The sequence below is a fragment of the Rhipicephalus sanguineus genome, chromosome 2 (assembly GCF_013339695.2).
Source record: "Rhipicephalus sanguineus isolate Rsan-2018 chromosome 2, BIME_Rsan_1.4, whole genome shotgun sequence".
NCBI lineage: Eukaryota > Metazoa > Arthropoda > Arachnida > Ixodida > Ixodidae > Rhipicephalus > Rhipicephalus sanguineus.
The window spans coordinates 210,335,294-210,359,374 of NC_051177.1; the positions used below are offsets into that span (position 1 = coordinate 210,335,294).

General features: G+C 48.1%; 1 protein-coding gene across 1 annotated transcript in view; it reads left to right on the plus strand.

Moving 5' to 3' along the window:
• Window positions 1-24,081, plus strand: part of LOC119384040 (succinate dehydrogenase [ubiquinone] flavoprotein subunit, mitochondrial-like) — a 58,796-nt gene that overhangs the window by 34,051 nt on the left and 664 nt on the right. Inside the window, 6 exon segments of the mRNA XM_037652331.2 lie at window positions 11,246-11,441; window positions 11,869-12,057; window positions 17,775-17,867; window positions 18,523-18,621; window positions 23,373-23,516; window positions 23,806-23,919. Of these exon segments, the coding sequence (XP_037508259.1) occupies window positions 11,246-11,441; window positions 11,869-12,057; window positions 17,775-17,867; window positions 18,523-18,621; window positions 23,373-23,516; window positions 23,806-23,919 (835 nt within the window).

The window sequence follows — 24,081 nt, forward strand, 5'->3', positions numbered from 1 at the left end:
TGTCGAGTCCATGCATTTCATTATATCTGGGAAAAAGTTGTTGCGTTTGACTCCAAATATCTTGAAATCTCTACAGCAAGTAGTCATTGCCCAAAAGTGAGCAGCTGTGAAATTATCAAAAAACCCGTGTTGCAACTAGTGTGACAGAGGATAGCACAGTGAGCAGTCTCGCGAAGAGAGTGCAAGCACTGCTGCTGAGATGCTCCCAAGCCTTATCTTTTTACAGCAAAGCTGCATATAACTTGGCCAGTCGTATATCCGTGCTCACAAAACCCCCTGGCATCCTCTAAGATAGTGATGATGATGCAAACTTTATTGGGGTCCAGAGAAGACGCAGGGGAGACCCCGCGCCACCCGGCTAGTCCCACGTAGGGACCGCCAAGCCGAGCTTGGCGACCCGTTCGCGGGCACTCTGGACAGCCAGGGTTTGGTCATGGAGTTCTGGGCTGCGCAAGAACACTGCCCACCTGTCCTCGCTGAAGGCGGAGCCGATGGCTTCACATTCCCATAACACATGGTTCAATGTTGCTAATTGTCCACAGGCAGGGCAGTCCGCACTGGCATACCGTTCAGGGTATATTGCATGAAGAACCGCAGGGTTAGGATACGCACGGGCTTGTAATAGTCTAAGGGTAACTGCCCTCGCCCTACACAAGGCAGGGTGTGGGAGGGGGAATACCCGTCTTGACAGATAGAAATGTTTAGTTATCTCGTTGAACGTCAGCAAGGGTTCCCAGCGAGGCAGGGGGACTGCGGAGGCGGCGCGGTCAGTAAGTCCTCGCGCGGCCTCGTGCACGCCCTCGTTAGGGTTGGAGCCCTCAGTCGACCCAAGGTGAGCGGGAAACCAAGTGATAGAATGGGGAGTTATGCTTTTGACGCTTTGGAGAATGTGGAGGGCCTGAGGGGCGACCATCCCGGTTTCGTAAGCCTTGATAGCTGCCTTGGAATCGCTGTATATTGACTCTCTGCGACTATCTAGCATAGCCAACGCGATTGCAACCTGTTCGGCTACCACGGGCTTCGATGTGCGTACCGTAGCGGAGCAAATGAGCCTGGAATTTGAGTCGACGATAGAGACAGCGAATGCCTCGTGTAGGACATATGCCGCAGCATCTACGAAGCTTGCCTCAGTGTGCTCGCTACGGACATGTGCGAGCAGAGCTCTACCCCTAGCCCGACGTCGACCGACGTTGTGTGCGGGGTGCATATTGCGGGGAACGGGTGCGATGTGCAGTTGAGACCTGATGTCTCTGGGAATCTGCACGACGTCGGGGCACTGGTCAACAGAGTTGAGGCCCATTTCATCGAGTATCTTGCGGCCGGATTTGGTTCCGGAAAGCCTGAGCAGCTGTGAGCGCTCTTGCGCCTCGATTATCTCTTCGAGTGTGTTGTGAACTCCAAGCTTGAGCAGGTTTTCGGTGCGAGTGCTTACAGGCAAGCCTAGGGCGAGCTTGAAAACCTTTCTGATGAGGGAATTGAGCTTGCTCCTCTCTGCAACGAGCCAGTTGTACATGGCCACCGAGTACGAAAGGTGGCAGAGCACAAAAGCATGTATAATGCGGATGAGGTTGTCTTCCTTGATTCCCCGGTGTCTGTTGGCAATCCTCTGGATGAGGCCGAGAGCACTCTCCGTCTTGGCAGTGATCCGCCTGAGTGCGGTTCCGTTGGCACTGTTAGACTCGATATACATCCCCAGTATTCGGAGCGAGTCCACTCTGGACACTGGGGACAGGTCACCAGTGAAAAGCCGTATTTCGCTTTCGGACGCAGGTTTCCAGTCACGGTGGCCGCCGCCTCTGGGTCTTTTCTTGTAGAGCAGTAGTTCAGATTTCGATGGAGAACACCTGAGCCCGGTTGGACGGAGAAAACGTTCGGTCACATCGATGGCGCTCTGCATGGCTTGCTCAACTTGGCCATCGCTCCCGCCGGCGCACCAGATGGTGATATCATCTGCGTAGATGGTATGGTTGATTCTTTGAATCTTGGCGAGCTCCTTGGAGAGCCCGATCATTGCGATGTTAAATAATGTTGGCGAAATAACTGAGCCCTGAGGTGTGCCGCGTGAACCGAGGGTGAGCTCTTGTGAGAAGTACCCTTCGATCTTGAGCTTGGCAGTTCTCTGACTAAGAAAAGATCGCACGAAGTCGTACACCCTCTTCCCAAGCCCGAGCCCGGCGATAGACTGGAGAATGAATTCGTGGGAAATATTGTCGAAAGCCTTCTCCAGGTCTAATCCAAGGATGGCTCTAGTATCTCCCGTGCTCCGGTCGATGATCTGGTGCTTTATCAACTTCATGGCGTCCTGTGTCGAGAGGCCAGCTCTTAAACCAATCATATTGTGGGTGTACATGTCATGGGTCTCGAGGTGCACCTTGAGGCGGTTCAGCAGGGCATGCTCTGCGACCTTACCGACACAGGACGTTAAGGAAATTGGTCTTAAATTATCGATTCCTGGTGCTTTACCAGGGTTTTGGGATGAGTACTGTGTAGGCCGTCTTCCACTGCGCGGGGACCCGCCCCCGGCGCCAGACCTCATTAATTTTTTTGATGAGGAAATCTATGGACTCATCATCAAGGTTCTTCAGCATCTTATTAGTCACGCCATCCGGGCCAGGGGCGGATCTGCCGTTCAGGGAGAAAAGGACCTGTCGGATCTCGGCCACACTAAAGTCCTGGTCCAACTCCGGCACGTCGCACTCCGCGTAGTCCGGAAACTGGGTTGGAGCAGAGCTATCCGCGACTCGCAGATATATTTGTCTATGAGCTTGTTGACAACCAACTCGTCCGGGGTAGAGTCGGTAGCAAGATGAATGGCTCGCGCGAGGGATCGTCTCTGGCTGGACCTGGTGCTGCCCTGATCGAGAAGGTGTTTGAGAAGACCCCAGCTCTTCCCGGATCTGAGCTGGCCCTCGACGCTTTCGCAGAGCTCATGCCATTGTTGTTTACAGAGGGTTTTGCAGTGCTCCTCGATCGCTCTGTTAACCTCGGAAACCTTCTTCCGTAGCCTCCTGTTATGTTTCTGCCCCTTCCATCTCGTGAGTAGGGCTTGCTTGGCTTCTAGCAGGTGGGCCAACCTGCTGTCCATGTTCTCAACGTCGAGGTTAGTGACGACCGCCTTGGTCGCTGCTGCCGCGTCATCTCTGATTTCTTTGCACCAACCTTCAAAATCTGTCCCGGCCGTCGGTGCGCGCTCGGCTCTGACCTTGCGGAAAACGTCCCAGTCGACCATTTCCTCGTCCTAAAGCGGGCAATCGCGAAGGATACCTCGATGACGTAGTGGTCACTTCCTAGGTCTAGCGCCGTGTTGACCCACTTGACCTCACCGACATTCTTGACATAAGTGAGGTCCGGGGTAGTGTCCCGGCATGTGGAGTTACCTCTCCTAGTGGGGAAATCCTTGTCAGTGATAAGCGGTCAAGTCCGCTTCTGTCGCAGTCTGCCATAACTCGCGTCCCTTGGGAGTATCATAGGCGTATCCCCACACAAAATCTCCGACTACAACAAGGGGGCAACTACCAGCCATGCTGACGGCCCTCTTGAGGAGAGAGTCCGCTCTCGCCCTGTGATAGCTGGGACTGCAGTATACGTTGAGGATAAAAAGGCTGTTTCTTCTGAGGCCCTTCTTGGGTGAGTTCATGAGAATTTCGGTCATGACGTAATCGATGCCACCGGCAACTGCTCCGAGGTCACGTGATAGATAATTGTACCTTTTGCTGACTAGTGTAGCAACTCCCCTACCTCCTGAATGCGATGACACCACCAGATAACCCGAGAGTTTGATGGGGGTGCTAGACGCGACTTCTTGAATAGCGATGATTTGGGGCTTAGCTTCAAGGGTTCTTAAATATTGCTGTAGAAGCGGTTTTTTGTTTGTAAATCCGCCACAGTTCCATTGCCAGATGCTAAGGTTCTCGTCCGCACTGTCCATGTTTAGGCTGAGGGGGGGGGTTGAGCAGCTGAAGCGGCCCTGAGGATCGCGCCCTCAGTAGGTGGCGCTAGTACGTTGCGTTGTGCTGCGACCTGCGAAAGAGTCGGCCTGCAGTCTCTCCTGACATCGCTCTCTTCCAATTTGCGTATGCGCTCACTGAGTGCTCCTAATCCCATGTTGGGGTGCGCCATAGCTTCCTGAATTTTCGCTAAGGTAGCCTGCATGTTGACGAAGGCATCCTTGAGTTCCGAGAGTAAGTTTCCTGTCTCTTCTTTCTGTGTGTTCTCGACTGCTCGGCGCTTGGTGCGCTAGACCTGTGCGGTGCCTGAGACGTATCCATGGCGACCGGGGCCGAGGCGGGCTGCTCCCTAAGGTAGTGGTGGAAGAAACTAATGCATTACAGTGGAAACAAATTTTTCTCCGTTTGAACCCGGGTCCCCGCAGTCTGAAGGCAAGTGTCTTAACCACTAGGCTTTTTTTCACTGTGAATTCTTTGAGCGCAAACAAATGGCACATTCACACACGCACACACCCGCACAATCCGGCACCCAAGCACGTACCACTAGGCTTTAACTACTAGGTTGTACGCCTTTTTTTTTTCTTTATTTGACAGGCAAAGGGAATGCTACAAAAAGGAGTCCGCATAGCGTTTTCTGACTGGGCGAAACTGAAATGGTCTAAGGCAGAGGCTACACACGCATGCTTGCAAAATGTAAATATATCTGAGCCATATGAGTGCCTTGCCACCGTGGTTGGGACTGCCAACGGCCAACAATTACAGCAACAGCAAACAATTGATAAAGTTATGAAAAATGTCACAGGGCCTTCATGTTTTGATATAAGACTGCTTGTATTGCCCCTGGAGAAATGTCTAGGGATGGGCGAATATTCGGATGTTTCGAATATTCGAATGAATATTAAAGTATTCGAATTCACTTCGATGCGAATTTATATTATTTGAAATTTCAAAGTATTCGAAATGAACGAATATATGTATGTTTGACCACACATAACCTCCTGTAAAGGTGGTTTCACTGCAGCGTCGGTTTGCTGTACCGTGAAACCACCCTGCCAGGGGAAATCTGCACTGCCGCGAAGCCACACTTCAAGTTTAAGTGTGCATATTTTTAAAATTTTAACAGCGTGTTATATGGGCTTATATGCGCTAAGTATAGTAATTTTTGACTTGTAACATATTGTACCACTCATAACTCGCACCCTACAGCTATTCAAATTTTGATACCATTCAAGGTTTCTTCCACTTCATTTCAAACCAAAAAAGTGACATTCACTCATACCTAGTTCCAATTCTTAAAAATATTGTGCAAGGGTCATGAAGAAAATGCTCAATTTTTCTTAATAATACTAATAATATGTGGTGAGTACTATTCGAACTGTTCGATTCGAAATTATTCGACCAAATCACTATTCGCTTCGGATTCGCTTCGAACCTCAAATTTACTATTCGCCCATCCCTAGAAATGTCTTTTCAGCAATTCATTTTTGTTTAGAAGTCAAGCTTACCTTAAGGGATGTGTGTAATCTCGGTCTTTGTAGGCTGGCTTTTCCACGTTGTCTATTGCAGTGAAGCCTACTCAAAAACTCGCTGGCAGTGTCGTCATCGATGTGCTACAGTAGACTCTGCACAGTGGTTTGAAGGTTGATGGGCACATTCACGGCCTGGCCTTTCATACCTAGCTGGCCTCTGCCGTGTTACACTCAGCGCCGTGTGCTAGACAGCTTTGCTGGCCATCCACCTGCACTGAGTGCAATTCACTGCATGCTTGAGCACACTTGTTCTGCTGCTCTCAGCCATCTTGTTGTGCTCTCGTGCAGAAGCAGTCTGTAGCATAGCGGAGGCAGCCTAGCTGCCGTCATGAAAGGACGGAGACGTTGATGATTCCGTGTCAGCCGAGAACAACCAAAAGGCGTTTATTGCACGCATATATATAAGTAAAGTGGAAAGGGAAAGGATGCGACAGAAAACAATGAACAGAAACTTGGCGCATGCGCAATGACAGCGCACACATCACGTGGTGGTTTGACACCGCATTTACAACATTTCTTCCTTCTTAAAAACGATGCACTGGCTTGCGTGTTCTTGTGGAGCGCCGGAGCGGTTGTGCGGTTTCTTGATCCGTCGTAGCTGCCAGGGGTGTTGGGACTGCAGCAGGCTCAGGCTGGTCGGTGTCTGGGAGAGTTTCTTGGGGTGACGCTTCCACAGCTTCATCGGGGTTCGTGGGTGGCGGTGGGTCGAGTGGCGTTGTGCTTGGTGTATTGCCTTTGCTGATATCACCTGGATGGGTCCACAGTGGTTCGTCTTGCGAAAATCCCCTACGAGTACGCACTTGATCTATGTGACGCCGCACGATTGCTTGAGGTGTCTCCACTGTGACCATCCGTCCTCCCGATGTAGCTGTTACACGTCCTGGCATCCATCTACCGTTGGACCCGTAGTTGCGGACATGCACATCACAGTTCGTTGGTGGTAACAAATCGTCGCTTTCCTTTTTAGAATTGGGCGCAGTCGTCGCAGGGAAGCACGTGTCCAGGCGTGACCGTATCTGGTACCCCAGCAGCATTTCCGATGGCGATAGTCCGGCTTTCTGTGGGGTCCTTCTGTAATTGAGCAGCAAACGCATAAGGTTATGCTCGAGCTTCCCGCCTTTCATCTTCCGAAGACCGTCCTTGATTGTCCTGACTGCCCTCTCGGCCGCTCCATTTGACTGCGGATGAAAAGGGGCGGTTCTTAGATGCGTAATGTTGTTTCTGTCAGCAAACATTGCAAACTCGTTACTGGTGAACTGCGTTCCATTATCAGACACTAGTGTTCTTGGTACACCAAAACGGCTAAATATGTCACGCAGACAGTTAATCGTGGTTGCCGAAGTAGCCTGGTTCAATGGCACCGCTTCCACCCATTTCGTGTGAGAATCCACTACTACGAGGACCATTTTACCTTCTATCGGCCCTGCAAAGTCGACGTGAACACGCGACCATCTCTCTTGTGTTTGTGGCCAGTTTAAAGGCGGGGCCGCTGGAGGCATAGGCAAATTGTCAATGCAATTAGTGCATTGCGCTGCTGTTAACTCTATGTCGCGGTCTATTCCTGGCCACCAAAACAACGATCGCGCCACTGTTTTCATTGCCGAGGAGCCTTGATGAGTCTCATGCAGTAGTTGTAACAACCGCTTCCGCGCTGCGGCAGGTATGACGACACGATGTCCCCAATAGACAAGTTCGTGTGCCAGAGATAGCTCCAACTGGCGATCCACAAAAGGCACTAAGGCAGGGTCAAGACGTACTGCACCTTTCGGCCAACCGTTCAACACGTTTTGTTTTACACGGGATAAGATCGAGTCATTGGCTGTCAGCTCCTTCAGCTCGCGCGTTGTGACTATCCCTTCATCCAGGCATTTCAAAGAAAATACATACTCTTCGGGTTCAGGTTCCGTGGCGGCATCTTGGCACCGCAGCGGCAGTCTGCTCAGAGCATCCGCATTCAGTAGCTGCCTTCCTGGGGCATATTCAAGCTTGTAACGGTAACCTCCCAGGTAGAGGGCCCACCGTTGGATGCGAGCTGCGGCCATTGCAGGCGTCTGGCGGTCGGGTCTCAGCAGTCCCAGTAGTGGCTGGTGGTCGGTAACCAGGACGAACTCTCGACCTAGGAGATAATCCCGGAATTTAGTAACTCCAAAAACAAGTGCCAGTGCTTCTCGTTCTAATTGAGAATAATTTATTTCGGCTTTTGTCAGGGTTCTTGACCGGAATCCGACTGGCCTGTTAGTGCCTCCAATTGTGTGAAAAAGAACGGCGCCTATCCCACGAGCGGATGCGTCGCATTCCAACTTCAGTTGTCTTGATGGCTCAAAATGCACCAGTACCTCGGCATCTTTAAGACACTGCTTTGCCTTGCGAAATGCAGATTCCTGGGATGACTTCCACTGCCACCGCGCGTTTTTTTCCAACAACTGGTACAATGGAAACAACGTATCTGACATGTTCGGCAAAAACTTTGAATAAAATGTTATCATCCCAAGAAACGAACGCAGCTCGTTTAGGTTTTCTGGACTAGGTGCATTTACGATAGCATCTACATTCTTCTCAGTTGGGTGAAGGCCGGCTTGATCAATGCGATGCCCAAGATAAGTGACCGATGGTTGGCTAAATTTGCACTTATCGTACCTGAGCTTCACGCCATGTTCTCTGAACCGTTCTAACACATTTTGCAACCGTGCTCCGCCATCGCCAACCGTTTCAGAGACCAGAACGTCATCCAAGTAAGCCTGAACGCCAGGTAGGCCAGCCAGTATTGTATTTATTTTTTTTGAAATATTGCTGGCGCGGAAGAAATGCCGAAAGGAAGCCTATTGTAACAAAAAAGGCCTTTATGAGTATTTATAACGCAGAGCTTCCGGGAATCCTCGTCCAGAGCCACCTGGTTATATGCGTCCCGCAAGTCGAGCGTACTGAACAACTGGCCACCTCCTAATGACGCAAAGATATCTTGAATTACTGGAAGCGGGTACTGTTCCGTGGCACAAGCGGGATTGAGAGTAGCTTTAAAGTCTCCGCATATTCTGACCGAGCCGTCCTTCTTCAGAACGGGCACAATGGGCGTCGCCCAGTTAGAATGCTTGACTGGTGATATTATACCTAACGACACTAACCTGTCAAGTTCTTGCGATACCTTGTCACGTAAAGCATATGGAATAGGTCTCGCCTTACAGAATTTGGGGACCGCGTCGTCCTTCAGCAGGAGGCTGGCTGGTGGTCCTTTGATCAAGCCCAAGGTTTCCGAAAAAACATCCTCGTAGGTGTGGCGTAGGGCGTTGACGCTGTGGTGCTTCGCTCGAAAAGCCGTCGCCTCGTCTTCGTGTGCGACTCTCACTACCGGAGCGCCAGCTTGTTCCAGGAGGATTAGTAGGTCTCGGCCGCACAAGCTTGGTCCGGGGCAGTCTAGAACCACAAGGGAACAGTCAACAGAAGTATCGCGGTATCTGACACAAAGTTGCAGTTCACCCATCACCGGCAACCTTCCACTGTAGCATGATAACTTTACGTGCGAAGGCTTCAACTTTGGCCAGCATTTGCGGTGATTTTCAAAAAGCTGCCGTGATATGACGCAAACCGGTGAACCTGTATCGACTTCCATGGACAAGTTTACGCCTCCCCAACTGAACGTTCGTCTTATTGGCGGCGCAAGAGAATTCTTTCGTGCTGACGCTAACGTCCAAATTTGAGCACTACCACTGCTGTCCTCTTCTGAGGAAGCCTCTTCTACCGCCAAAGCTTTCGCTTGAGGTAGTCGCCGAGGGGCGGCAACATCTTTGCCAATGCGGCTGCGACACATTTTAGCGAGGTGACCCCTCAGGCCGCAAGCGTAACATCGTGCATTCTTCCATCTGCAGCTGTTGCCATCATGTCTAGAACTGCCACACCTTCCACACTCCAATCGCTCTGAGCACTCCATGCTTGATCGCGATGGCAGTTTGCGACGCGCTTCCACTTTAAGAACAGGCGGTACGTCTACAGACATTGTCCTGGCGTCTTTTTCGGCAGTTTCCGCGGCTACTGCTATCGACTCGGCTTCCTCCAGAGTTAAATCTTTCTTTGCCAGAAGTTGCTTCTGTACAGCACCCGAACGCACACCACAGACAATTCGGTCTCTAAGTAGCCTGTTCAGAGAATCTCCGAAATTGCAATTGTCTGCAATGCGTCGGATTGAGACGACGAAATCCTGAATGGTTTCTCCCTCCTGCTGACAGCGGTTGAAAAACTGGAAGCTTTCAGCAATTTCGTTGCGCCTTGGGTCGTAGTGGTCATTTAACACCTTGACTACTTCATCATAACTTAAGGCATTGGGCTTTGCAGGTGCTATTTTCCCCATCAGGATTTGGATCGTCGAGGTGCTAAGTGCAGCTACTAGAAGTGCCCTCTTCTTAGCGGAATCCGAAATAGCATTCGCTTCAAAATAAGCCTCCACTTTGATGAGGTAAGGTTTCCACTTATCTGTGGCGTCGTCGAAGCTGGGAAGCATGTAGGAGGCCATCGTTGTCAGCAGTACGGTTGTCACTGGATGCTTAACTTCGGGTTCCTGCTTGACCGCGTGGGTGTTTTCTTTGCTCGTCGCCACTGTAGCATAGCGGAGGCAGCCTAGCTGCCGTCATGAAAGGACGGAGACGTTGATGATTCCGTGTCAGCCGAGAACAACCAAAAGGCGTTTATTGCACGCATATATATAAGTAAAGTGGAAAGGGAAAGGATGCGACAGAAAACAATGAACAGAAACTTGGCGCATGCGCAATGACAGCGCACACATCACGTGGTGGTTTGACACCGCATTTACAACACAGTCTCTGTTCTTCCCCCTCACATTTAGAATGGTGTCAGCTGTGCATCATTCTTGAGCAAAACAATCTGTGCTTTTGAGGAAGCATGATACTACTATGCACACACTTGCTGAGCGAGGCGAGCATGTGAGCCCACAGCATTTTGGTGAGATTGCATTTTGATAAGGATGCTCGCTTTTGACGTAAACAGTGAGGGTTTTTCGACAATGTAAAAAGGAAGGTTGTGGCTTGGTGAGGATGCTTCGTGCTCTGGTGACGGTGAGGTGTGAACAGCATGTCACACGTGGGCGTCCACATCACAGCGAGCTTTTTGGCACGCTGTCTTGGAGCAGTGCCACTAGTACTGTTGCCTGTAAGTGCAGAGGTGCCCAGTGCCCAGGCACGAGAACCAGTTGCAAGTATTGCTGACAGAATTTTTAGGAAGGCGCCACGTGATCTGTGCTTCATTTTCGTGATTTCATTTCCCTGGAAACTTTTTAACTTCGAGGTAATGGAATTTTGTCGCATCTTTTGTCGCGGTAGCCTATCACTGAAATTAGTGTGAATAACATTTAACACAATACTTGAACTTCAGTATTACGCCTGCCCATGGCAACTGCTCCTGTGCACCATACAAGGTGCACACTTCATAGTGCACTTGTGTCCTCTTTTTACATTTTCCTAAAATACGCAGTGCCACTCACTGAACATACTCAAACCTCGATATAACGAACACAGATATAACGAATTATCACTTATAACAAAGTAAATGAAGACTAGTCTTGTCATAGATACAGTGTTACAAATAAATGTTTATAACGAATTTTCGGATATAACGAAGTTATTTTCGTGGCAGATGTGACTTTGTTATAATGAGGTTTGAGTACCCCTGGGTGTGGTACGAAATATTGGTGCAGTGCTCTCAATCATTCCACGAGCTCAGCCTCGGTTGCTGCAGTTTACTGACTGTCCCGTCTATGCACAGAGGCTGTGGGCCCGAAAAGGACCACGTGTACCTGCAGCTGCACCACCTGCCTCCTGAACAACTGGCGACACGGCTACCGGGCATCTCGGAGACGGCCATGATTTTCGCTGGCGTGGACGTCACGCGTGAGCCCATCCCGGTGCTGCCCACTGTCCACTACAACATGGGCGGAATTCCCACTAACTACAAGGGCCAGGTAGGGCACACCCCATGTCTGGCTGGAGCAATGAGGAAGCTGGTTTTATTTGCCGTCACATTTTGATGGAGGGCAAAATGCTAGAGGCCTGCGTACTCAGATTCAAGTGCACATTAAAGAACCCCAGATGGTTAAAATTTTCGGAGCCCTTGACTACAGCGTGCCCTATAAACCCCAGAAATTATAAGTTTTAAACTTTTGTTTTAAAGAAGTACCCCAACAAAAAAACACTATCCTAGCACATGCTGTCAAACAATATAGTTAGTCTGAGGGGCATCATGTGATTCACGCCTCGATCATAGTGTGGCTGCAAATGGTAGCACATAGATTCTCTAGCGTTAGTAGAGTTGCTTGCTATGTATGCAAGACACGTGCCTTCAGAACATACTAAGGTGCATTGCTATCAGAGTCCTTTTGCTCCCTGCAGGTTCTGACCCACGGGGAGAAGGTGGTGCCCGGCCTGTATGCGGCAGGTGAAGCAGCGTGTGCCTCCGTGCACGGTGCTAACCGACTGGGCGCCAACTCGCTCCTGGACATAGTGGTCTTTGGTCGTGCCTGTGCCCACACCATCTCCAAGCAGTGCCGACCAGGGGACAAGGTGCCCGACCTGCCTGCTGTGAGTGTTTGACGAACCTCTGTGGCCGTTACACCGTATCGCCTCATCTGTGCTCCAAAGTCCATTGCCTGAGGCATTTCACTGAAATCACATTTCACTAACTTGCATTAGCTCAGCTCTGCGTTGCTCCAGTAGAGCGGCAGTCACTCACAGACACTTCTGTGGCAGCCCTAACCCACTGTTGGTGTCGAGTTGTGACCACGGATGGCCAGGGACACAGGGACGAGTCTTTTTGACTTAAGGTGTTTATTCAGCTCATTCGCAGAATCACCACCACCTGTGGCAACAAACACAGTAAACTGTCGTTAAACGGAACCTGAAGGGGCCAGGAAAATATGTTCCATTTAACAGGAGTTCCGTTTACTGGAAGATGAACAGGGGTGCAGAATAATAGCTCAAAACAAATCATAGAAGAGGCAGTTGTTCCCGTATACAGAGAGTCTACCGTACATTCAAAATCTTCAGTGGAGGAGAATTGCACACAGGCTGGGGAAAAACAACGCTCAAAGGACGTGTCGGGAGAATGATAAGGGCTCCGCTCACCTCACATGGCTTTGCAATTGGATCCTCGGCAGTGGTTTGCGCTAGAAGGCCGGGGCGGTGCCCCGTGCAGGGGTGACAGCGAGTGGCAGTGCTCTATCAAGATGAAGCCGGTCCCAAGCCGAAAGACAAAATAGCCTCAAGAAAGCACATGCATTCCCAGGCTGAGGGGAGGAGTCCTAGAGAAGAGGAAGGAGGCTCACAGCGATGTGCCCTATCCACCACTGCGTGCGTAAACATCTCTTGAGTCGAGGTGCGACTGCTCGGGAGATACTGGGATGCATATGCAATCCCCCACAGCATGAAGCCGAAACGAATGCAGCTCCAGCCCACTGTGGCCTCCGCTCAGTTTGACAAATGCGCAATATCCAAAACCGTTGCACGCCACAGAAACAAAAGAGCTGCCGTCTAACATTGCACGAAAGCAAGGTGAATTACAACACCTCCGTTCATGTGGTCACATTTTTTTGTATTGTGATGTTGCGCGCCAAACCAGCGATCAAGCGAGACTCGTGACAGCACCACAAATTTCGGTCACTGCTGTGCGCTTGCTCATTAAAAGTCTTGTAACTTGGCCTTATCACAGAAAAGCCACATAATTTAATTCAGCTGATATCGGCATGGCTGGTAACTGCAAACAGCTCCAAAAAAATATTGGTACAGCGCGTAAAATACGAGGACACAGAAAGAAACAGACAGGACCATACAGGACCAGCACCTGGTCCTGTCTTTCTTTCTGTGTCCTCGTATTTTACGCGCTGTTTCGAACCCATGAAGTATATATCACATATTATTAAGAAAAAAAATGAGCATATTTGTCATGACCCAACTAATCTGCACAATATTTTTTAAACTCAAACAAGGCATGTGCAAGTGTCATTCCTTTTGGTTCAAAGGGAAGTGGAAGCAACTTTTAACAGTAGCAGGATTTGACTTTCGGTAGAATGCAAGTGATAACCTGTAAAATACATTGAGTTTTGGAATTTACTGCACTTAGAGCATATGAGCCGGTATAACAAGCTTTTAAAGTTAAAAAACGATGAATCGATGTGAGGGTAATATATTCATTTAACCTTGAAGTGGGGCTTTTCGGCAGTGCGGATTTCCCCTGGATAGGTATTCACAGTATAGCACCCCTTCACTACAGCGAAACCACCTTTACAGGGAAGTTACATGCGGTTTATACTACAGTCGACGTCCGATTTCCCGGACGCCCGAAATTCCGGACATGCCTGATTTCCCGGACTCATCTGTGGCACCGTCAAGTTCCCCGTAGAGTCAATGTATTAAAAAGTCCGAAATTCCGGACGCTTATAGCCTTCGCCATCCGATTTCCCGGACTTTTTACTGTTAACTGCCGACCCAAAGTCACCACCGACGCCGCCATTTTGATTGTTTTCATTTTCATATCCTTGAACCCACCATACTCGCATCGCAGGTGTGGCCAACAGCACCGCCGCACCGCGCCGCGGCTGCCGTAACCTCGAAACCGCACGTGTCAATCCATTGCCAGCCGTAGCTTAGCCAAGCCAAACCTCACTGTGTTCGTTCACGTGTTGTTTTGTCAGCTGTGCCAGCTCTGCGGTCGTGTCTGCGGTTGATCGTTTGCTGCTGCGCGCTACCTTCAGTGATCACGTTTCCCGACCTTCAGCATCCATCGAGTTCCTAGCTGTTTCGTGCTGCGTTTTTCGTCGAGCGGATTCGCCGTTTACGGTAATGGCACCGACTGCTCCTTCGTCTTCGTCCGCGCCTTCGAAGCGCACAAAGCCACCTCGTAGGCTCACGATGACAAACTGCCATCCGCGGACGTTGCCTTCGACGATCTGCGCGCTGGTGGCGTGTTGATTCCAGCCGAGATAACCCTTGAGAGCTTCGCCGACGCTGACAAAGACCTCGAGCTATGTGCGGAGTTGACCGATGATGAAATCATTCATCAAGTTACGGAGGAGTCCGATGACTCCGACACCGAGAACGAAGAGCCAGCTCCTACACAGCCAACGAGCTCGGAGTTGACGCGAGCACTGATGACACTGTCATTGGTGTACAGCGGCAACATGACGTTGACTGAAATTGAGGCAGACATAATCGCGGGCAAGCGGACCGTGCAAAAGAAAATAAGCGACTTCTTTGCGCCCAAGTGCTGACCTATGAGGTAGTGCCGGCCACGTCGTATTTTTTTTTATAAACGGCTCTTTTCAGAGCCACCTAAACGATGCATTGGCTGAATTGCTATGGGAATCTTGTACTCCGGCTGTGACCCTCTCCGTCAGCAAAAAATACCTACCAAAAAGGTGCGTTTTCACGTGCGTTCGTTTTTCCGGACTGCCCGATTTTCCGAACGTTTTCGCGGTCCCTTGAGGGTCCGGGAAATCGGACGTCGACTGTATATGGGCCATTTCACGCCAACTGTCCCAGCCTTGGTGCTCGACCACCTGCGATTTGAATGAAAAAAATCGAGGACTATCTATCCAAAGCAAGAAGATTTCCGCCAAAATATTTTTCGCGAAAAAATATTTTACAGTGCCGCAAACCGCATGTGAAGTTTTTTGGAAAGCTCGAAACTATGGCTTGTAAAACACGTTTTCAAAAACATCTCTTCTTCTAAATTAGGCTAGGACAAAATTTTCTCTACAGAACGATCGTAGGCTTTTCACTTAAAATAAGTTTCACAAACGTTTACGCTTTCGTGGATTTTTTATGGGGCCTTAAATGTGGACAGTATGGCCCATATTGGGGATTTTTTTCATAAAAGGGTGACATTCAGTGAAATGTAATATTTTGTATTAACTGATCGCCAGGAAGTTTTACTGTAGGCAAAAATTAGTTTGAGATGTATATGGCGTGAAGTGGTGCGTACAGCTGGCGACAATGTTGCAAAAAAAGTTCATTTTCGCACGTGTTTAGTCGTAAATTTAACGTTGAGGTGGTCCTAGTAAAATTATGCTAAGTAGTGCATTTACTAGCGACATTACTTGTCTACTGATTGATCTCCTTACATCACGTCAGTAATTAAAAAAAAAAAGATATGTTTTATCAAATGACTTTTTGTTTAAGCCAGAAAAATATTTTTGAGATTGTGTTCTGCTGGAGTACTTCGTAGCCATGCATCCTGGTGGTAAATAAAAGCAGCGTGGACATGAGGTTTACCGTGGAACATCTGGACAACATTATCAGCTTTTTTCACGCTTATTTAAATGATTTACTAGCGAGTCAGTGAGAAATGCGAACCTTACTAGACTAGTAGAGTGCATCTAATTACGTGCAGCTGTTCGCTCTGACAGCCCGCATAGCGTGTTTACGCAGCACCGCAAAGTGATACCGATGTGTGCAACACCCCGTTACCTATACGCTAAAATTTAGAAGTGGAATGATCACCACGATTAAGAAAAGGATCTATTGAAATGAAAAAATTAAAGATCTGTTGTTTAACATGGCGAATAAGTTGCAATTATGAACCAACACACGGTCACTGGTGAAATGCGGTCACTTTAATACAATTGTTTTAGTTCATAAGTGCAACTTATCCACCATGTCAAACAACAGATCATAGGGTTCTTCCCATTTCTAAATCTTAGCATATAGGTAACGGGGTGTTGCACACATCGGTGTTAGTTGCCGGTGCTGCGTAAGCACGCTGTGCAGACCGTCAACGGTCAGCTGCACATGCTTAAATGCACCCTATAGGGAACCCAAGCTCAAGTTTGCGGGGCGACGACAGCGCCGCGCTGCGGCTCTGGCGGAAAGCTCTGGAGCTACCGGGGGCAAGTGCGGCCTACTCAGCCTGTTTGTCGGCAGCGGGAACGCGCTCACGCGTTCCTCAGTCCCAGTAAAGGTGTTTTCATTGCAGCAAAGGAGTGCTATGCTGTGAAAACATCTATCCAGGATAAATGCACATTGCAGCGAAGCCCCCCTACATGGTTAAATGAACATATTACCTTCACATCGATTAATCATTTTTTAAGTTTGAAAGCTTGTTATACAAGCGTATATTTGCTCTAAGTATAGTACATTTTAAAACATGACATATTTTACCAGTTATCGCTTACATTCTGTTGAAATTCAAATCCTGCTACTATTCAAAGTTGCTTCCACTTCACTTCAAACCAAAAAGAATGACATTTGCACATGCCTTGTTCCAATTTTTAAAATAAATATTGTGCAGGTTAGTTGGGTCATGACAGATATGCTCATTTTTCTTTATGATATGTGATATATACTATTTGAACTATTCTATTAGAAATTATTCGACCAAATCAGTATTCGCACATCCCTAGTTTGAGCACTTCGTGTTGTTGCTTGTTTCTGCAGCTAGGCCTGAACTGCGTCTCGCTCTCTTTCTTTTTGTTTCTTGGCACACGAAGCCTGATCAGCTAAAACTGCTTTGACACCACCCGTTTCATCTGTGCTGTTGCCGGTCAGGACTAATTAAGAAACGCGGCAAGTACAAGACACTGACAATGGCAAAAAAAAAAAGCAGCAATTATTTGCCAGGTGGAAAGTGGCCGACCTCAATTCGAAGTTGCTCGAGGTTCTCGATTTCCAAGCAAACCGTCTCTGTTTGAAGCAAAAGGAGATCCTGGAGGCAGTAGAAAAAAGTGTGTGTAGGAACGCACAAAGCTTTCCGTGACGGCAGCCCCTCGAAGCTTGAAGAGGTGCTGAACATGTGGTTTAGTGCCACTGTAGCTAGGAAGACACCTGTGTCTGGCAATAGGCTAAACAAAAGGCAGAGACCCTTGCACTATGCATTGATATTATTGGCTGCAAATTTGACAATGGTTGGCTGCGTAAATTCGAAAGAAGGTATGACCTGGCTTTCAAACGCATGTGCAGCGAGAGTGCTTCAGTTATCAAACCCTCGTGAGGCGCATTGACAAGTTTTTCTGGCCACTGGGCCAACAAAGGTGCTTTTTTTTTCTGATGAATACTTTATTATATTGAAGTTCATTTATTTAGGTTTAACTGTATATACTAACTGCACCATCGATCTATGACAAGGCTGTATTCATAATGCCACCAGTGAACACATTACTTTCAACCTAAGACTTACACCGAGTTCGATTTGCGACTGGCTGTGTGACTTCCCATTTCCTCTTCAAAGAGGATTTCTCTCTTTCCTGTGTGGGCCATTCTGCAAGCAGCGGCTGGTTTGCAAGGTGTCCTTTCTAATTGCATTCCAGAATGCGGGCGAGCAGTCTGTTGCCAACCTGGACAAGCTTCGCAATGCCAATGGGTCCCTGCCAGTGTCCAAGATCAGGCTCAATATGCAAAAGGTCAGCATGTTCCCTCACTTTCTTTTTTCTTTTAATGAAAGTACCGTATTTTTATACATACGAGCGACGTCTTTCATAAAAAATCCTAGCAAGAAAAGATTAGCTCGTAGAACTCGCGCAAATAAATGCAACTAACGCTTAATTTCTTGCAAGAAACTGTATCTATTAGCCAGATTTCTTGGATGTGCCTGATACATCAGATGCCTTCACGGCACCCCCTCATATTCCACAATATGCACAAGCACCCGTGCACTTAGATACAGGTGCAGCTTAAAGAACCCCAGGCGGTCACACTTAATCCGGAGTCCCCCACTACAGTGTGACTAATAATCATGTCATGGTTCTGTCACGTAAAACCTGAGCAATTAATTAAAATCAATATTCACTGCAAGCCTAATGTTGTTTTGTAGATAATGGGGGTGTGCTCAGCACAAGTGCAACTTACCTCCATGTATTCCTCTCTGAAGTTGGAAATTCTTTTTTTGGTGAATGTAATCTTTAATCCCAATCAGCAAGTTTTCATTGAAATGATACTCTAAACTAACCACTATGTCCGCAGTCCACAATCTCGTTTGCTGTGGAAAAAAATGTGTGCATTATTGTGCATTCTTGCATCATTTGACCATGCTTTCCATGTCTCCATACGACTACGCAGACAATGCAGCAGCATGCGGCTGTGTTCAGGACGGGCGACAGTCTGCAGGAAGGTTGTCGCAAGATGGATGGCGTCTATAATGAGCTGAAGGACATCAAGGTTTGTATGATAGCTGTGGGCCCAGTTTACTTGCCAGCCAATGTTTTACGATGGGAGAAAAGAGTGATGTGTGCATTAGTCAGCATAAATATTTCAAAGCAGAACTTTGTTAGCCAACCTCTTTGTGATTCAGTGTATTGTCATGTCTCCATGTTGAGTAGGCAGTCTTGCCACCATTACTGGAGGTAAATTCACTTTGGAAATGTTTCGCCTGCCTGAGCATGTGGTACGTGACTTAGTCTGTGCAGTGGACAGTGTTTCTAGCATTTTGTCAAGCTCGCTATTTTAGCGTGGTGCTATACTCGGCGACAACTTTTCTTGGCAGTACTGTGGAAGCTACAGAACCGAAACGCATGCCTGCTACCGCGCCGAGAAATAGTACTTAAGTTTACTGATAATTTTCTCACTTGCCTTGCTGAAATAAATACTGCTTTATTTATTATGAAACTCCAACAGTTGCGGGAAGCCATAGGTAAAATACAGTTATTGTTCACTTGGCAAGAACGCATTCCCTTTTTTTCTGTTTCTTAGACAACACCACCTTTTTAGCACGCCCGTTTTCCAAAGTAAACGTGGTGTCCGTGACGTGGTGGGTCAGTGTGCAGCCACAAACGCGCTGTTTAGTTCTTCCAGAAAAATATACTCGTAATATGACACTAAAATGTACACTGAACAATCGAAATGTCGCTCCCATTGACATTTTTCGTGTATATGTTTTTGTAAATGCGTTAACGATGCAAGCGAGCAAAACCGAAATTAGCCGCAAGCTGCCGTACTACTTGTGAAGCAACACGAATGTGTGGAAGCACCGCCTCCGTAGCCTTCGCTCCACTGTCAAGATAAGTTGTTGCTCAGTATAGGAGCACCTTTCAGCCATCTATTTCAGGGGGGACATGGCTTGTAGAGACCAAAGAAATCCTCAAAAGGAAAAAGAGTTATTTTATTACATTATCGAAATCTACAGCTATTCTTTCACATGTAAAGCCTACCTTAAGTCTTAAGATCCGTATATTTCATCTGCAGTTTAGGTACAGTAGAACCCCGCTGTTACGTTCCTCACTGCTGCGTTTTCCCGGCTGTTACGTCGTTTTCCGCCGGTCCCGGCATAGCTCCCATAGGATACAATGTATTGGGAACCCTGCTGTTACGTCGTAACTGTCGGACCGTTCCCGTATGATACGTCGCAAAGTGTGCCCGGAGCCGACCGAGTGACTACGAAAGAGAGCGGCCATGGTGCATTTTCACGCAGCTTGGCCTCGTTTGACCGTAATATTAGCCGCATGAAAGGCGCAAGCAACAGAATCTTTCAATTGATGCAAACAAAAGCATGGCCTTCGAGATTCAAATTGCAAAGATGGCGTCTATGACGTAACTGCTCGCGAAAGCAAGGCCTTTGAGATTGGCATTTACTATTGACAAAAGCATAGCCTCTGAGATTTGCATTGCACAAACATGGCGTGTATGACGTAATTGCTTGCGAAAGCAAGGCCTTCGAGATTGCCATTCACTTCTGCCATCGCGTTGGCGTAGACTCATCATCATCATTATTTATCGGAGAACGGGAGGAGTTCGAGCTGGTTGGAGCTCGCATGGTCGTGCGTGCGGTTCGCGGTCGGACTCGCCGCGCCGGTTGTGATTGCGTGTGCTTAGTTCTTTCATGCCTACAGCTGTTGGTGTTAAAAAAATCACATACGTTGATTACATTTCTGTGGATAAGGCCGTCCTAAGCTCCGCGTTTCTATCCATCGACTAGATCGCGGCTGAGCGCGCCAATTTTCGTGCTGCTCGTAAGAATTGAAATAAAATTCTGTACCACTAAATATTTCGCCGTTTTTCCTGTTTTTCGGCTCTTACGTTTCCCGTCTCTTACGTTTATTTCCTACGGTCCCTTCAAAAACGTATCAGCGGGGTTCTACTGTATATGCAAGGAGTACGTGCTGAATCTGAAATGTTTTTGGCTCACTCATTTACCTTGTCAGAGTGATATCTCATGATCTAGAACAGCTAGAGCTGTAGTTATTTCTTCAACGTAAAGTGCAAACTGTGTGTCACAAAGTGCTGAGGGCGGAAATCACATTTTCTGCTCACAGATTTTCTAAAATTTGATTGTGTTTTAACACTGGAGTTGTTTACGCCGGCCGTAAAAACTTTGGTGTCCGAAGGAAACCGCCTCGCAGCGCCTCGCAGCACGTGCTCTCTTCGTTCTCTGCTTCATCTACTGCTATGCTCCCAGAACACGTGCGGTGATTTTCCGGTGCGGGATGCAATAACCCTGATGGGCGAGACCAGTAGAGAGCGAGAAGGAAACAGAGTGAAATAAAGATAGAGAAAGAGCGAAATTCTAGGGGGAAAAAATTCCTTCACGAGCCAAGATTCGAACCCACATACCCACTATCTCAAGGCGAGCGTCTTAACCACTCGGCTATCCAGGTACACTAGCAGAGCATAGCATAGCCTTGTATAGTACAGTATAGCAAAAGGGTGGGAAAGGGAAGTGGGAGGAGGGAGAGAGTAGAGCATAGCATAGAGAGAATCAAAGAAAGAGAAAGAAATAGAAATAAACAGACGAAAAAGGCAGTACGCAAGAAACAGAGAGAAGGTTATAACAAAACAGCAAAAGCCAGAACTTCCTAGGCACCCATCACCTTTGCTGCCTCTTTAGCATTACGCCTCCAGTGCAAGCTACACTCATATTTTTTTGGTAGTCACGGTACATACATTTAATTTTGATCAATTACAGAATGACTAGTTATGATTTGATTCGAGAACTGTTTGCAGCATTACACTTATCGCATATTACAGTATCTAGCTGTATCTGATAATATTCCAGTGATGTGATAGCTGCGCCAATTGAGCCAAACTGCGCCAAGACGTGAAAGCTGCTACATCCTGCTACATCTCAGCTGTTTTGCGCCAAAACTGCGCCAAACTATAAGCACACTAGCGGAAAAACGTGCGCAGCGCGCCGCCGGCGGCAAAACGCGACACTCCAAAGCTGCCGCGCGGCAAAATTTTCGTGCCGCGAGAGGAATGTGTTCGTGCATCATTTTTCTCGGCACGCTGCCCGGCGCTTTTTGGGGACATAACCATAACCGACATAACCCTCTCCAGACTGCTGCAAATTGGCGTGACCCCCCAAATATGCACCTTGGAAGGAGCGGCTCGCCGCGAGCTGGTGTGACCGCACCGCCGCAGCAACATAGAAGTAAAATTTCAGTTGTTAGTACAGCGACGTCCACGCCTGTCTTATTTTTGCACCCTTTTTTAAGTTCCGCTACTCGAACGAGTGTTATACCCCTGTCACACGGACAACCCCCCCGCCGACAAAAATTTCTGCCTATGCCTGCCTATGCTCCTGCCACGAAGCCTTTCCGTGTCGATCTTCGCTTGTCACTATGGTTGAGCGGACTTCACTTAGTTTTCAGTTGGCCTCATGCGAAGCTTTGAGCTTTGACGCGCGCTTTCGCGGCAGCCAGCTGCGCCGTCCCTTATTTGTCCGTTCACGTGTGTCCCAGAAAGGCATACGTGAGTTCTTTTGACAGAAGTTAATGTTTTGTGCGTATATCGTGGTTTGAAAACAGGTCTTGCTAGTCTTTTGATGATACCAAATTTTGGGCGATGTGAATATTGTCGTTCCCCCTTCAGATTCGTATCACCGAGATTCTGCTGTAGTTGGGAAACCCTACCTGCATTGTTAGTTTGGCCACTCTAAGCCATTATAAGACCACAACACCAATGGCAGCCTGCATTGACACCCTTGTCCAATGTTTACGCTTACGGGGCTGTTAGGTGAACCAGTGGTGTTATGCAAACAGCCATTATTGGACAGAACTTTTTATTTCAGAACAGTTCCTCCTTATTTGACTGTTTTGCTTGACACGGTTCATTTTTCCCCTTGGCAGTGAGCTTTTAGCTGATCCAAAAGCCGTTTTCCCTGCTCCCAAACGTGTTTTTGGCTGCTCCAAAAGCCCTTTTACCTGCTCCAAAACGCACTTTTTGCTGCTCCAAAAACCTGCTCCAAAACAGCTTCAGTCAATCACATCACTGATATTCACTTTCTGCTGAACAAAATTTTTCCTACTGTCTCTGAAAGCAATGTTTTCTAGAAAGGCAGCTTTGTGCATCTTGTAAACTAGTTGACCTTCAAGAAAAATTACTGCATAATTGAATTCAGCATGAAAAACTATACAAGTCTGTGTAACTTCATCGGGTTTGGACATGAAATACAGCAAAATATCTCCACAGGCCACGTCCCCCCTTCAATGCATCCAATGCCGAGACTGAGTTATGCATAATCTTGTCAAGGTGACCAAAAGTGATCGCTCTGGAATATCACCCCCAAGTAAAACATACCTTTGCTCGGCAGGGTATGTTCCGTGGCTGAGGACACTGTTTACAGGGCAGATTAATTGCTAAAATCTCGTCGGCATTTCTTACCGTTTTGTCTTGCCAGGTCACTGAAGCTGTGCTTGTGTTTCCCACAGCGTGTTAGAGCTGCATGCTTTTTGAGCCTGGACGTGGGTGATACTCTTGTGCACTTTCCACCAAAGTGAAATGGTCTGAACAAGGCCCTGTGCTAGTCGGTAAGGCAGTGTTCTTGGGCGTGTACAGCGCAACCGACAGGACAGAGCCCTCTGTCTGCTATTTCATCTGCTGTGCCAGATGGTTTTTGTTCTGTTGTAGTGTTTTCTTTCTTAGCGTGGAAGCCTAGTGAACCTGTTTGGCCACAAATGCCTCTTGCCGGCGTGCAGGTGAGCGATCGAGGCATGGTGTGGAACACTGACCTGGTCGAAGGGCTGGAGCTGCAGAACCTGTTGCTGTGTGCCCGGCAGGCCATCTACGCCGCTGAGGCCCGCAAGGAGAGCCGAGGCGCACATGCCCGTGAAGACTTCAAGGTACAGTGGTGTGCCTCTGCCCCCAAATACAGCATGGATCCTTTCCTCCTTTGATTTGCATGCCTTTGTCATGCTTTAGGTCGGTTGTTATCCAACAGGGCACTTTTGACCTCAAACGGGGGTAACCTATGTTTGTAAAGCAAACTTGTGGTGTGCATACTGAAAATAAGCGTGATTTCTACTCCAGTTTTGTACATTATAAATTTGCCAAATTTTTCTCTTTGCCTGGAAAGCCCCCTGCCTTAGGTTCTGATGTCGGGCTCGATGTGCAATTGTTTTTCTGTTTTAGGATCGCATTGACGAGTACAACTATGCGAAGCCCCTGGAAGGCCAGCACAAGCTTCCCCTGGAGAAGCACTGGCGGAAGCACACCCTCTCGGACATGGACATAGTAACGGGCAAGGTGCGTGCTTCAATGACACATAGTGATAGAGCCATTTTCTCGGCTACTGCATTGCCTGACTAGCTATAAGCATTGTCACATGTAGCAGCTGATCCGTTATGAGAATGCTGTAAGCGCAAAGAACCTTTGAATCATAAGAGTACCAGTGATCAGATCATTGGA